The 15,420-nt window shown below is 38.8% G+C and overlaps 1 protein-coding gene across 7 annotated transcripts in view; it reads left to right on the forward strand.

Annotated features, from left to right (window-relative positions):
* The first annotated feature begins 2,285 nt into the window (after positions 1–2,285).
* Positions 2,286–15,420, forward strand: part of CFAP69 (cilia and flagella associated protein 69) — a 28,984-nt gene continuing 15,849 nt past the window's right edge. Inside the window, exons 1-9 of one of the 7 annotated variants that reach the window (XM_080582479.1) lie at positions 2,286–2,850; positions 3,044–3,100; positions 4,476–4,541; positions 5,578–5,687; positions 7,789–7,865; positions 9,236–9,334; positions 12,231–12,380; positions 12,503–12,680; positions 13,709–13,832. In XM_080582479.1, the coding sequence (XP_080438605.1) occupies positions 2,710–2,850; positions 3,044–3,100; positions 4,476–4,541; positions 5,578–5,687; positions 7,789–7,865; positions 9,236–9,334; positions 12,231–12,380; positions 12,503–12,680; positions 13,709–13,832 (1,002 nt within the window). In that variant the 5' untranslated portion in view covers positions 2,286–2,709. Of the gene's footprint in view, positions 2,851–3,043; positions 3,101–4,475; positions 4,542–5,093; positions 5,113–5,577; positions 5,688–7,788; positions 7,866–9,235; positions 9,335–12,230; positions 12,381–12,502; positions 12,681–13,708; positions 13,833–15,420 lie in introns of those variants that run through there. The other 6 variants (XM_080582482.1, XM_080582477.1, XM_080582480.1 and 3 more) reach the window with 6 other exon arrangements.

A 15,420-nucleotide genomic window follows, 5' to 3' on the forward strand; every position in this document is an offset into this window, starting at 1 on the left:
ATATACATGGCTATTTGAAAAAGCCTACACATTCAGTACAGCCAAGCAAAGGCTTGGCTAGCACAGACGACCCACACAGCAGCACGATGAAAGGTGTATACTATTCTGATTATAATCCTTCAAAAACTTACAACCTAATTTGTAAAACAGCAAATGAAGAGTGGGAGAGGAACACTCAGCAAAGTCAGCAGGAGATTAATGGCAGACCTAGATATGGAACCATGATCTTCTAATGTACGGCTGTGCCCTACATGTTTGGCTACACAGTCCTGTAGTTGTATATTATTCAACTTTACCTCAAGAATTAAAAATTACTGAAATGTGTCTTCACAACAAAAGAATCTGTCTTCAGTTAAAACAGAAATCTCTACATCAAGTCAACTTTTAAAATATATTTGTTAGCATTTGTAGGGCTTAGCAGCTAATACTTGTGAATTAATATTCTCAAAGGTAAGATACTACAGCCTTCATGTCTTAAATATTATTCGTTCCCGGTGGAAAAGGTAGGTGTGATAAGAAACAATATAAACCAGTTGTTTGGGGCAGAAAACAAGTAAATATTTTCACAGTTGACTGCAGGTTTTTGAGGATGGATATTTGCCAGTTTGCCAAGGACAGCAGAATCCCTGTAGTCAAACTTGCACGGTGTAGCTGCCACACAATTTTTAAAAAGCTTCATTTATGAAGAAGGTGCACAGTGAGCAAATGGACCTTTGCAGTATGATCTTTGGAACACTCAGGCAATAAATGGGATGTGACCTAAGCTTATAATTTACAGACTGTGTTGCCCAATTTAGATGTTCAGATACATTCTCTATACAAGTTTTGAATGACACTTGTCAATCAAAACAAGCAACAGCTTGAAATGACTTGAGCCACAATAAATGTAAATTTTTTGAGCTTAAAATTCATGAGCTTAAAAACTGGTTTAATGTATACAACATCAGTAAGTATCTGGGCATGAAGCAAAAAAAAATATATAATTCAGTTTGTTCAGCACTAACTGCTTGCAAACCTATAAGCATTATCATTATGATTATTCTCAGATAATAAACAAACCTGTAGTATAGACTGCATCTGAGAATATACTCAAGTATTTAAAAAGAATATGGAAGGCAGATAGTAAAATGGATAAAGGAATGGAGATATGTGTACATGGATGAAAAACATCAACCAGTAGCTCTGGGACTGGTTGTCACATTAGGTGAATGCACTATAGTGTCCTACAGGTCCTGCCCTTGTATCACCTGTGTTGCTGTGAATGCAACTCAGAAGGTTAAGGATGCCAATGCCAAAGTGGTCAGAGCATTTTTCAAATTCAAGTACCAGAAGATCACCCAGTTCCAACCCCCTGCCATGGGCAGGGACACCTCCCACCAGACCAGGTTGATCAAAGCCCCATCCAGCCTGGCCTTGAACACCTCTGTGAGGAAGCCTGTGCCAGTGCCTCACCACCCCCTGAGTAAAGAATTTCTTCCTAATATCTAATGTAAATATAACATCTTTTACCTTAAAGCCATAACCCCGTGTCCTGTCACCACAATCCCTGACACAGAGTCCCTCCCCAGCTTTCCTGTAGGCCCCCTGTAGGTATTGGAAGGCCTCTGTAAGGTCTCCCCAGAGCCTTCTCTTCTCCAGGCTGAACAACCCCAACTCCCTCAGCCTGTCTTCAGAGGAGAGCTGCTCCAGCCCTCTGATCGTCTTCATGGCCCTCCTCTGTACTTGCTCAAACAGGTCCGCATCCTTCTTAATTAATTAATTCAAATTCATATTAGTTAATATGAAATTTTCCAAAGAAATATCCAAATCCTACCAAGAGCAGCTGAACTGGGAATCCAGCGGAGCACCTGTGAGGACACCCAGTACAAGGCTGTTGCCTTTTGCTGTTATCACCTGGGGATACGCAGCTCTCTTCCTCCAGACATGTCAGCCCGGTGTGAAGGACCTGGCCTTCCCAGACAGGTTGGAGTTGTTGGGCTCTGCCACACTCCCATCTGGGAGAGAGCACTTCAGAGCACTAACACTCACCTGTTTCATGGCATGCGTACACATATCCCATGAAAACTATGAGCAAGTTGAAGATATTGCAATGCCCACTTATGCTTCTGCCCTTCTTTTATTACTTTCCAGGCATTAGTCACCTGTGTTTTGTACTGGTCTGTGCAGAGAAAAGAGTCTTTTCCCCCTTCTCCCTACAGCGAGGCTACCCCAAAGCCACAGTTTATCTACAGAGGTGTCTCGTCATGAAACGTGTCATGACCAAAAATTGGGGATCTGCCAGCCGCTTCCCTCCAGCTGCCCAGCAAGAGTCTCTGCATTGTGTATGGACGGGGGAATGGTTTTCTCGTTGAGAAAGAGGTCTGTAACGGGCTCTGGAATGGCACTAGCGGTGGGGCAGTAGCACCACTGGTGCTGGCACCGGAGGAGCGGCGGCACCGGCGGGTGCAGCACGGGGCACTCGGCAGCCCGGCTCCCCGCACGCAAGCCGGGGAGTGGCCGGGCTGTCCCCACAGCGGGTCCCCGCTTCCCGCTGCCGGCTGGCGGAGGCCCGAGGTGCTCCCACCCGCCCAGCCCGGCGGCGCTCGGACCCCGTCCGGACCCACACGGGCCTGGGCCCGGGCAGGCGGTGCCGCCCCGCTCCCATGGCAACAGCGCCGAGGCCGCGCTGGTGTCGCGGGCGGGCGGCGGCAGCCGGGCTCCGCGTCCTCCATGTCCTCCCTGGCCGAGCCCCAAGCCTCGCGGCCGCTGTCCCGCTCCCCGGCCCGCTCCCCCGCGCTGTCGCCGGCCCTCGGCCCCTCTCGCTGCGGCGGGGAGCGGCGCAAGGGAGCCCCGGACGGCGGAGCCAGCCAGGTGAGCCCCCGGGCACGCTGCCCGCATGGCGGCCCGGGCTGGGAGCGGGGCTGGGAGCCGGGCTGGGGCTGGGCGCCGCATGAAAACGGGCTTTACCCGGCCCTGTTGCATCAGCGTGGCACTCGCAGGTTTTAAGGTTTAAGCACTTTTTAAGCGCAGTCTAACGATGTTAAAAAGTGCGGCTGTTTTCTAGGAGACGCGGTCAGCGGATCTGAATCATGCCATCAGGCTACTCGAAGGTTCGGACTCTGTAAGTCAGACCACGTTATTTCTGTTCCACCAGCTGTAATGGGCTCAAAAAAAATAGTTTATACAATTACAGTCTTATCTATCCCAAATAAAACCAGCTGGCACTGGTGGCTGCGGCTCCGAAGCACAAAGCTGAAGTATTTGTACTGGTATTTGAACGCTTTTTTAAAAGATGTTCTCTTTAATAGAAAATGACACCTGTAAATTGAGTTTTGTGGGTGTTTTTTTTGTTTTGTTAAATATCCCCGTATGTCCTCACATGGGCACTTTTCCAAGACAAGACAAAAGCGTATGCATGTAAAAGCTATATGTGCAATCTAGCTCATCTGGGAGTTTTATAGTGCTGAAACCCACAGCTGAAAAACGGAAATACATACAGACTTATTCAAAGCATGACAGGAATTTATCAAATTGCCCAAGTTAACTGCTAACATTTCTCCAGGGAGGTGATTTTAAAGGAAGGATAACTATACAATGTTCAGGATTCAAGAACAAATATGACTTCCTAGCCACACAGGAGAGCAATATCTCATGGACTTCCACAGACTGTTGTTTGTCTCCACAAGAAAATTTGGCAGACTAAATTCACTAAGCCATTAGTCACTTTTGATCCAGAAACTTAATAATTTATATTCTTAGGACTTGTTTAAACATACCGCCTTCTAATATTTTGTCCTGCAGAGAAATAGAGAACTAGTTCATGTCTTCACTTTTTCCTTCCTTCTGAATAAGGAACACTCAGAATAAGTTTACAAACTGAAGAAAAATATTCTGCATGATACTGCTTATTGCTCCTCTAGACAGTATAGAATATCTGATGAAATGCCCTCAGGATTCTGGGCTTGTAGATTCCTGAAACAACTTTCTGGCCTGCCTCAATTTGCAGTGCTCTTGCCCAGCGTGGAGGTGCTCAGCAGAGCTGGAATGAAAGCAGCATACCCTTGGCACACCCTGCCATATCCTTATGTCAGTAGTTTTCAAATTTGAATTTTCAGACTGTTTCCTAGTGGTCATAGAGCTTCACTCTAAGCACCTCAGATCTACATTTTTACACATTTGTGTCATGTGTAACATAGGTTTGATTTTCTTAGTAGGCTGTCACAGAATCCCAAAGAATTTAGCAGAAAGAGCTCACACATTTGAACAAAAGAAGCAGTTTTATAAAGTCTTCTTTAGTTACATTTCTAAGTACTGCACTCTTGTGGCTTGATCAAGGGGCTAATCCTCCTGCAAAGCACTTTCAGAATTTCATTTGTGTCTTGTGACTTTTTAATCTGATTTCTACTTTCATTAAAACTTAAAAGGGGACAAATATAATCATTTAATGTTCTAAAGCAAACTGCAATTAAAATCTGCTTTCTGTTCTTGTATTTAAGAGCAATTTGGAAGAAGAACAACTGAAAGTTCTCAAGAAGGTAGTCAAGCGTTTTGAAAATGGGCTTGTATCCTTTTTGACATGGTCGAATCCTAAAGTTGTGGTGTGTTATTGTTATGAATGATAATATTTTGACTTTTCAGCAAACCACTTTTAGGTCTGCTATGCTTCCACATGGAGAGCAGTGATCGTCCACCTGTTCTCGTTATTGACCTTCTTATGCACACATAGCTGAGGTTGGTAGGTTAACAAGATTCTTGGATGCCAGATTCATTTGCTACAAAATTAAATAGAGGGATCTCACCTGTACTGTGGTTGAAAGTGTTCAAAATGTAATTAGTGTACTTTCAACTCAGAATAGACATGCATAATAATTTTCATTATTTAAGAAGTAGAAGATAAAATAGCATTGAATTCCAGTGAGTAGACATTCTAAAGAAAAACAAAGGGTATTTTACCTGAAACTTTTTTGTATTTACAGTAAAATTGAAAGAAGTAATGAGAAGTACTAGGGAAATGTAGGCATGTGGAAAAATGTGATTAATTTCAAACATTTAAATTAATTGCCACAGTGATTTAAGCTATCACATTTCTTCACAGTTGAGCTGTGGCTAAGCTCTTACAGACAGTTTCCATGAGTAAGTGGATTGGTAGTAACTTCTAAGTCTCAGTGACCAGTTCAGTTTCAATCTTGTGCCTCTAAATTAGATAATATGTGTTCAGATCCAAACTTTCAAACTTTAGTACCCCAATTTAGCCACTTAGGATTTAAATGCCTCAGGACTGTTTCAGATAGAATTTAGAAAGGTAGATCTATCACTGTGATATAAAAGGTTTCCATCCTATATTTTTTGGTATTCAGTGCTGAACCACCAGTGATTTCAGCTGATAAGAAAGCTAAATGAGAGTTGCAAGAGTTCTGCTTCCTTAAAAGTAAGGCTGCTTCCGAAGGCCTAAGTATAGATGCATACGCTTCATTTTAGTCATCTGACTTCGAGAGCATTGGCCTTGGTTGTATCTTTGGAGAATGATAACTGCAGTTTTCAAGGTTTTCTTCTAATTCATAGCAGTGCAATCTGATTTCCTTAACTTTAAATTAAAAGCCCCTTAAGGATTTAGCGCAAATAATTGACATTCTTAACCTGTGTGCAGAAAAAGTGAATGAACAAGAAGCCTTCATCGAGCCTATGTGTGAACTTATTAAACTATGTGGGTAAGTATTTAAACCCTTCTTTTAGAGATTTCAAACAATGTTAATTAACATGTTCATATATTTTCTGAGGCAACTCACATACCTATATGGCACCTGTATAGAAAGCATCTTTATCTGCAAGGCATCAATTGTATCATCCTTCCTTATTATGAACTGTTACCTTGAGTCCAGTTTCTGTTGGCATGAAGGACCCAATTTAGGAGTCGGGTATCTGTGCAGCCACGTATTACATCATGCAAAACTATATTATAATTGGCTCCAGCGTGCTGGAAGCAAGATTCCTCAAGGTGTCTCATTGTGTAGAGCAACTTGTTCGGGGACTGCTTGCCCCAAGGGATTCAGCTGTTAAGTCTTGCTGAGGTGTGTTTTGCTGTTTCAAACAAGCTCTCTAAGTGAGTTTAAAATATTGACACTTTACCTGAAGGTAAACTGTATGAAATGACAAGCCATATTGCAGAAGAGAAAGAATCACAACAGTCGGAGGATTTGGGGTTTATAATTGCTTTACAAATATATTGCATATTTTTTTTTTGCATCTTCATTGACATACTGTACTTTAAATTATTTGTAGAATATAGTTCAGGTGTTACCCATACTTGCTCATGGTTTTCTTCTTCTGAAGAACTTTATTAAGTTACTTATGGGATTTTTGTTACTTGTTACTACAATACACAGTTACTTGTGTATTTAATTATAATTGGTGAGAACAAGTAGGGACAAGTAGCACTTGCAATGCTAAAAACGTACCACTCGTATATAAGTATCTACTTTTATTTCAAGGTCTAAATTTACAAAGGAGTGAAGTGAGTAACTGAACACCTCAGGGAGCTATAAACTATTAAACTGAAGCCAGAGGCTTCAATCCTTTTTCCGCAGGAAATTATGCCAGACACTAAACTTTTAAGCCGAGTATTCAAATGGGATTTTACATGGCTTCATTTCAGCAGTTGGTTTTAATAAACATACAACTTCTGAGCTGAATCTTTTACTTTCTAGAGCAGCTGTACTGCTTTCCTTTGCTGCCACACAGTGGAGAATGAGAAAGTACCTCATGAAGTTTGATTTTCTTCTGTGTGGCAGAAACATGACAAAACTGAGAATGGGGACATAAAGTCAATAAAAGTAGTACTTTCATTTCTTACAGCAGTTCAGCAATTTTGGTTTATGCAATAAATATATTTTGGAAGTTTGCGCCCTTGGGTTTTGCTTTAATTTTTATATTATGGAAATTCTCCCACCATTCACTACTATTTCATATGACAAAGAGAAGCCTGTAACTAGAGGGATGGGCTGTTATTTAAAAGTTCCTTTCAGATACTAGAACTCACATAGTAGAATTTTCCACTCTTTCGTAACTACTGCTGTTTGCTGTCTTCTTCCCACTTTTTTTCAACGTCTCTTTCTTTTTTGTTTCCTCATTTTATTCCATTATTTGATCTCTCCTTTCTTTTCCTCTGGCTGTGTTTACAGAGGTAAACCAACCGGAAAGCTGTTTCTGCACTATGAGCAGCAGAGACCTTAGCATAACATGGCAATGTTTACTGTTAGAGAATTTTTAGTACTTACATGTTTACGCCATATCTGAATGTTTTGCAAATGTTATCGTATATTTCTTAATATCCTGTTTTTAAAAATGCATGTGTAATTGGGCTATTTGGAGTCTGTTTATTGGTTTTATTTTCATCCATTTCTAGAGGTCTTGTTCAGGGATTTGATCCTTTTTTCCATCTCTGCACATGTCTATTCATAGTGAGACTCTGGAATAACACGATAGTGCCTTGGTTCTAGGAGTTCGTCTTCCACATTGAAATGACATTTGCTTGTTCAGAGTTTTTCTTATTGTACTCGAATTATAGAAACGTTGTCTGTGAATATGTACTATTTGCCAAAATGTAACTGCCAGATAATGGAACTGAACTTCCAGTGTAGAATCAACATTACAAAGATGTATTTTCCCTGGGAAAAGTGTCTTTATTTGCAAAAAATATATATATAAAGGCAGAAGAGAAAATCTGTTGAGCTTTTCTGGTGCCTTATTAGAGAGAGTATTCTTCTGCAGTGTTTCAAATACTATTTTAATGTTTTTAATTGCATTTTGTAGGTTACCATTTCAAAAAAAGAAATTATCAGATGAAGTAAGCTATTCTGTGACAGTTTCAAAACTCATTGCACAACTTGGTGAGTGTATACTGAGATGTGACAATGCCATCAATATAATAAAATTAACTGTATCATTATCACAATTTTAATTGTTTGTTATTTCCCTAGTAAGTGCAAGTAATTTATTTCAATTACTCAGTCAGTACTTGGTGCTTTTTAGTATTTAGAACCTGTTCTTATTTTGCTGTGCGGCTAACCCAGAGATTAGCTAGCAGAGTTACCTGTTTGCCAGTGTCAGAAGCTGTGTGAGATAGTTTTAACAGTACAGCTGAAGAACTAAACCTGTGTGTAGCCTGTTTCATTTCATTTCACTCTGAGAAATTTGTCTATTGCTGTAAACACTGGGATAAGGGGAACATTTTTCCTTCGTGCTTCTTTGAAGCCAAATGGAAGAAACAAGTGAGAATATTATAACTCTTGACTCCCAGCTTCAAGCTTCAAAACCTGAAAGCCTGAGATTCATCACTCACAAAGGCAAAATACAGCAAGTCAGTGTAGTGCCATGCATTACTAGGAGCATCTTGCATCTAAGCCGTCGTCTTCTGCTACTTAGGAATCCATTTTAAGAGAACTTTTGAGCAAAAGGTGTCTCAGTGTCACTGGACATTGTCATACCAAAATATCTTGTTATGACCTTGCATGTGATATTTTTAATTTTCAAAGAAAATGCTACAAGTGCTATAGGTCAAAAGGATAGAGAATGGAGTACCAGTGATCTGTTAGCTCACTTGTTGGAAAGATTTAAATAGAGGCATAACACAATCAGCCTGTCACAAGTGAAAAAGTATTATCCTTGAAATGTGCGAGAAAAAAAGTAATTCTTAAAAGTCTTCATTTTCACAGGCACAGGTAGGCAGCAGAATGGCCTCTTGGTTTCTGCTAGTTCCAGATTCTCTGCCTGTCCAAAAAGACATTACCATCTGAAAGATCATTTATATTATCCGTGCTAGGCCCTGGTAGGTCTCAAAGGCTCTCTTCTTATCTTGTGGAAAAGGAATTCTTTCTGTGCTCCCATTTTGTCATATCATGTCTGCTAGAAGAAGAGTGCCTGACATGGTTATGATGACAGCAGCCTAGTGTAGTAGCTTTCTGTAGAGAATACCTTCTGGAATAACATCCAGTCTCCTATAAGAATCTGTAGACATAAAGCAGAGGAGGTCACTTTTTGATAAACCGTATGCTACTCCTCCAAGACCACTTTGTCCTATTCATTGTTAGAGTCCTCGTCCCTTGAGTATTTTATAATCAAACTTGTCATGATGTAGAAAGATTTGTAAGGGGGTATGACCAAAGGAGACACTAAGTACTGTAATACAAGTATTAAGATGAATTTCTAAAACAATTGTAAACTTCGTAAATTAATTTATTTTTTTTTCTGTTTCCAATAGGTTATTTGATGAGGGTGCCAAGCTCTCAAGTTAGAATACAAATCTGTAAGTGTATAATTAGCTTTTATAAGATGGAGCTACCAAGAAAACTACTCTCAGGTAAAGCACAGTATTTATAAGCATCAGAAGAAATCTGTTTAATGATCCCGGCTAGTTTGAAATGGCTTTTTTAATTGGATGAATTTTTCTGTATAACTATAGTCGCTGTATCTCAAATATTAAATACATTGGCAAGTGTGCAATTAATATATTTTGTACACATAATCACTCAAAATCTGAAATTATTTATCAATGTGCAATGAATTAATTGTTGTACTTATGGGACGAGGATTAAATAGTATCCAGAAAATGTGAAGCAGTCACAGGTTCTCTGAAACATGGATAATGGAGGAAGAAAGAGTAATTAGGATCAGAATTAAAAGAAAGGAAATGTAATTTTCAACCATGCGTATGTAGCCTGGAGAGTAACAGCTCTGATTTCACTTGTGTTGTTTTTGAGGGATAGATCTGCACCCAACTAAATTTAATCATGTTCATATTATTAGGAAACATTTGAGCATAGGCTCTGAATAAATTATGGGACATATCTTTGCAGAAGGAAACTGGTGATGTGGGCAGATGAGCTCAAGCACGATCTTGTGATACTATGGATAGGTGTGCAAACTCTCGTCAGAATCCACTATTATTTATTCCTTCAACAGTCAGAGGCTGTAACCAGGCAAAGTCAGTCATGGATCCCCTTTTAGAGGGGCACAAAATCACATGCTGCAAGACAATACTAGGTTTATAGACAGCCAAGCTACAGATGACCATTGGCACAGTGTGGATCCAGAGCGCAGCTGAGGTAGCATGCTGGACTTCAGTATGCTCCCTTGCTGTGTTCCTGCAGTGTGGCATTAACTCCTGTTCCCTCTTGCTAGTTTTTAATTATTTTTGGAGTCCTAAAGAAGCTCCTGCTTCCACAGCCCTCACAAGATTCTGAAAATACAAAAACATACAGACTTGTTTTTCCCTTTCAGGAGGGACTCCAAGTTCTACAAGCAGTTACGTATGCATTTAGTTGTATATATCTGTAAATCATTCCAACAATGTAATTGAATGTTAAATACTGAGAGATGTTATTCTGCAGATTTAGGAAATAGGATGTGCTAACTCAAAAATAATAATTAAATATATATATATATATTTCAGTCTGATTTTTATTAAATCAAATTCTTCATCTCTAAGCATATTTGTAAATCATGCCAAAGTTTGGTCCTGCGAGATGCTGAGCATTCAGGTCTGATGCAGCCAAATCCAAATCACCTTCTTAACTTTAAGCATCTGGGAAGCCTACAACTCAAACAGTTATTACTTTCCTTAGTATTTTGCACCTCTGAGGACTGATTTCGCAGTCATTCACAGGGTCTGAGTTATTACAGACAGTCTCACCACTACAAGAGCTCACCATGGGACACGGGATTGCTTGGAATAAAGGAATCGTATAAGGTGTTTAAAAATAGTAACCACAGAAGAATTCTAATAAATCATATAAAGTTATTATTTTGCTGCAAAACATGAGCATAGAATAGGAACATAAGAATGACCATGTGAAGGTCAATATAGGATATGACAGAGCAGGTGATAAGAATATAAGAAGAAGGCAAGCAAGCACACCATGATATTTTGTCACAGTATATTGTCCCATTTTCAAATAGTCTGTGTTTTAGACAATTCCTAAACCATGATTTATTTCTTTTATTCTTAATACACCTTGATCTCACCTCTTCTGTGAGATTTTCTGTTTTTATATCTATTTACATCTTCACTATTCATAGAGTTGTGAAAAAGTTGGTTTCACAATTTAACAATATTACATGGAAAAAGTATTTCTTTCTGTTTGGTTTAAACCTGTTGCCAAATGATTTTGAATGATATCATCTGCTATTTATTTTGTAAGCAATAGGAAAAAATATTCTTGACCTTCTTTGTGCCATTTTTCATTTTATGTCTGTCCTATCCTCTCTTAATCACGTCTTTTCCAGGTCAAGAAGCCAGATCAGTTTGAACTTGTTAGTGTTTAAGTTTTTCAAAGCTTCTAATAGTACTTGTTACCTTACTACCTATAATTTTTTTTTAAAGATCTGCTCTGTCTTTTGAGGTGTGGGAGGCTGGAATTGCCAAGTCTCCTAGGTGCTGGCATGCCAGGCACTGTCTCAGTGCTATTCTCTGTTTTATCTGCTCTACTTTTTTAACAGTTCTTAATATTTCTTTTGATCTTTTCAGCATCCCCCAGAAACTGAGATGATGATTTCCTAGAGCAGTCCATAAAGTTTTATTACCTGTAAAATTATACAAATTTAGAGCCTGTGAGAGTTTATGCTTAATTAAAACTGCCTTTCACCACGTGCATTATTTGCATTTATCAGTTCTATATTTCATATCATCTGATATTTATATAAGCTATTTCAGATAAACCTTACATTCACAAATTAGTATATATAAACTCATTTTCTTGATGCTTTGCCTTCCTCCATAATTCAGTAATGAAATACGGATTTGCATATGCATGAACAAAACTTAAAAACAGGGATGCATCAGAAATTCAGGCTTGGAAATCAAAAGGCTGGATTCGCGTATTTTAAGTAATATCATAATAGAAAGCATTAATTCTCTAGTGAATAAGCTATGGAAAATAACTAGGTCCTGCACATTGCATGAGGAATTTCACCTCTCTGTACCCCTGCTTCACTTTCACTCTGCTAATTCTAGAAAGCAATTTATGTGTTTATATAGCATTTTAGTCTTCCAGAGGGTAAGCCTATTGGATATGGCTTAGGCACTATTAATACTCATATATAAGAAAAGTAGCTCCTGTTTATTAGATTTTTTTTCCATTGGTTTTAAATGTAAGGAAATATGATAACTCTCATCTCAATCTTTTTTTATAAGAAATTTTTGAAGTAACATAAATTTGGAATTTACTGCATTATAACTAAGGCTATTCCATGTGCAGGTTACCAGCCAACAAGCGCAAACTATAAGATTCAGATGGCTGAATTAGGAGGATTAGCGGAAACTTTCGTTTTATCTCTAGCATTAGTTGAAAATGAACTTATTGAGAAGTTGTGGGTACTCAAAGCTCTCCAACATCTCTCCAGCTCTGGTTAGTACAAACTGTTCTTTCAACACTCACTACCTCTGATCTTAGATCATTTGTTCTCTGAACATACCTAAAATAATTAGTAACCTACATAGAATTAATTATTCAGATTTTCATGATTTCAGGAGTAAATTGCAGACACATGTTGAAGGCCCAAGCAGCCAGCAGACTCTGCTTGTATCTAAATGATGTCGATCCCTCAGGACAGCTGGTGTTCCGCTCATCAGAAATCCTATGGAACCTGTTAGAAAACACCTCAAAAGAAGAAGTTGTTAATCAGCTCAGTAGCTTGGAATGTGTACAGTGAGTACAGTGAAGCATTTTATGAATTAATATATATATTTTTTGGAGACAACCAAAGCATTACTGTTGTGTTGTATTTTGTTTTAAATAAATTGAGAGAAAATACAAAAGGGGAGTGGAGGTCTGCCATTAAGTCCTCATTAAGTTTTCAGTGTTGCGCATCTGCTTCTCCAAAATTAAAGTACTACAGAATCAGATGTTATAGCCAAGCAGCATGTGATTTAGACCCCTCAAGCATCTGTTTCTGTTTCACTAATTTAGATAACACTGTGGCCTGTGAAATGACAGGAAATTATATACGATATGAGAAGTGCCTGCTGGGTAGCTTACAAACTTTGTGGCCAGAGTCCTGCTGAAAGCCCATCCAGTCAACTCCAAAAGTATTTCATTGTCAAACCTGTCTTTATTTCATGACCCACAGTGATCTACAACCAGTTGTTTCTGTTACAGGGCAGGAGGGAGGTCAAGAGACCTGTGGTGTGGTGCATAAGTGCACAAGATAGCTCTAACTTCTGCTTGATGAAAAACTAACGGCACCATTTTCAAGCTCATGAGTTAGGCCCAATAGGTCAATATTACTGCAGCATTGAAATGCATGTAGTATAAAATTAGTAGGAAAGTGGATGTTATGAAATTTGAGGCTTAGTTCTTGATCCTCTGCTGGGGTCGGTAATGGGTTCTCTCTTAGTGAGTTACACTGTTTTCGCTATTTGGTATTAGGCCACCTCTTCTCAATAATCATTCAACAGCAGCCAGTTCCTTGCTTGAGAAAATATTAATTTACTTTCAATTAATTCATTACAACGCGCACAATAGAAGGCGCAGTTTGTAATATATGCACCTTGCATATATTCTTAAGTTGAATTTTTAATAGTACGCATAAGAATCCATGCCATAATATTTTTATTTTTTTTTGCTATTGAACCCTAAGGCTGTGAAAAGTAAGATGCTGAATGAGGATCCATATAACTAGAGCTGTCTAAAATAAGAATATGAAAAGAGTAAAATACCTTTCACTTTCTTTTAAGTGCATTGAAGGAAGTATTTGTAGACTTGCTCTTACATGGTTTCCGCCATTATGATCGTCAGCTAAGGAACGACCTCCTGGTGATTGCCACATTAGTGGCTGAAAATCCTGCAGCTCCTATGATTGTAAGTATTCATAGTTAGTTATATTTTTAAGACTAAGAAGTTTTCCTTTGATATTATGTGCTTAATATTTTTCCTTGTTAAGAAAGAGCTAAGCACAAATGGAACCTTAGGTCTGCTGAGCAGGAAACCATTTTGCTTTCTACAATTGTACCTCAGAGAGATTTCAAATCCCTATGTTACTAGGCTGGAGTACTAGCATCAACCAATCTTATTTGGGACCTAGGAAATTAAACTTACACCATTCATGTGCAAAAGTCAACATTAGCTCTTGTGTTCCTGTGCAGATTCTCAGATATGCCATTCTGTTACAGTGAGTTTTGCACAGAATCTTATTTGTTGTTTGAAGATGTAAGAGTACAGGCTGTATTCAAATAGCACAAATTCATCTGAAGTACCTTTACCTCCTAAGAAGGGTCCTTCAAAAATGAGCTCAGAAGCTCCAAGATGCTGAGAAGACAATGAATTAGATCCACTTAATGAGGCACATGAATTCCTTCTAAGACTAGGTCACCTAATGTAGCCCTTAATGCATTATTATGACTTGCCTAAAAAGTAGATGACTCATTCTTTTGTTACAGAGTGTTTGCATTCCAGAGTTTTCATGAGGAATCTGCATAGAAGTTGACTTTTTATAACTGCTAATATTCTTTTACTGTCTTGTTTTACAGTTGAGGTTTAGAACTTTAAATGAAGTTGTGACGTACGTACTGAATAATTAAGTAATCAAATTCCTGTTTATGTAGATCTGTTGGCTGTTCAGGAATGGATTACTTTCAGGGAACTCATATATAAGCTTCATTAGAAGTTTCCCAATTGGCTCTATTACCAAATAGGTTTAACAGTCTGTAATTAAGATTACAGATTCTTCATTCATTTTTTCCATTTTATCACTAACCATTATGGAATGTCTGTTATACTATTGCAGCAACATATCTGATGTCTAAACATTCAAATTATTTGTCTGGCTGCAGAAACAGGGTGTTTTTTCCTACAAGAAAATTAACCAGTGCACGGTATTTTAATTCCTTGCACTACGGGGACGAAAAATTGTTTCAATGTAAGCAAAAACTTCCAGAGCTAAGTTGAACATGTTCAAGCCCAGCTTGTCCAGGATGCATCTAAGAAGCTGCTGCAAAATAAGAACAGCTTAATTCTGCCTGGATGTCTGTGCTGTGTTCTGTGAGCTCTCTTCATGTTGGGAGCTGGTAGAAGGCTCTGTGGTGGCTCTTCCGGAGTCCAAGCTAATGTATTTTGTTGCTCAAGAACAGCAGTATCCTGTTAACCATGTTTGTATGGCTTCTAATCACCTCAGAAACAAAGCTCTTTTGCCTCTAGTGTGCTGTGTAGACAAGCCCTGTCCTTGGTCCTATTCATAATTTTATTAGACATAACTGTCTTCCTAGCTGTCTAGGAGCTGTGAATTACAGGATTTTATTTTCCGAAATGCATCTTAGCAGCATTTTAGTATATAATATTTGTAATGCAAGTTGCTCATACGTGTAGTTTTCATATGCTTACTTGTAATGTACTGAAGTTGAATATAACAGTATGCATAACTGAAGGCACCGGATTGTATGCACTGGTGACC

The sequence above is a fragment of the Anser brachyrhynchus genome (genome assembly GCF_964034855.1).
Source record: "Anser brachyrhynchus genome assembly, chromosome: 2".
NCBI lineage: Eukaryota > Metazoa > Chordata > Aves > Anseriformes > Anatidae > Anser > Anser brachyrhynchus.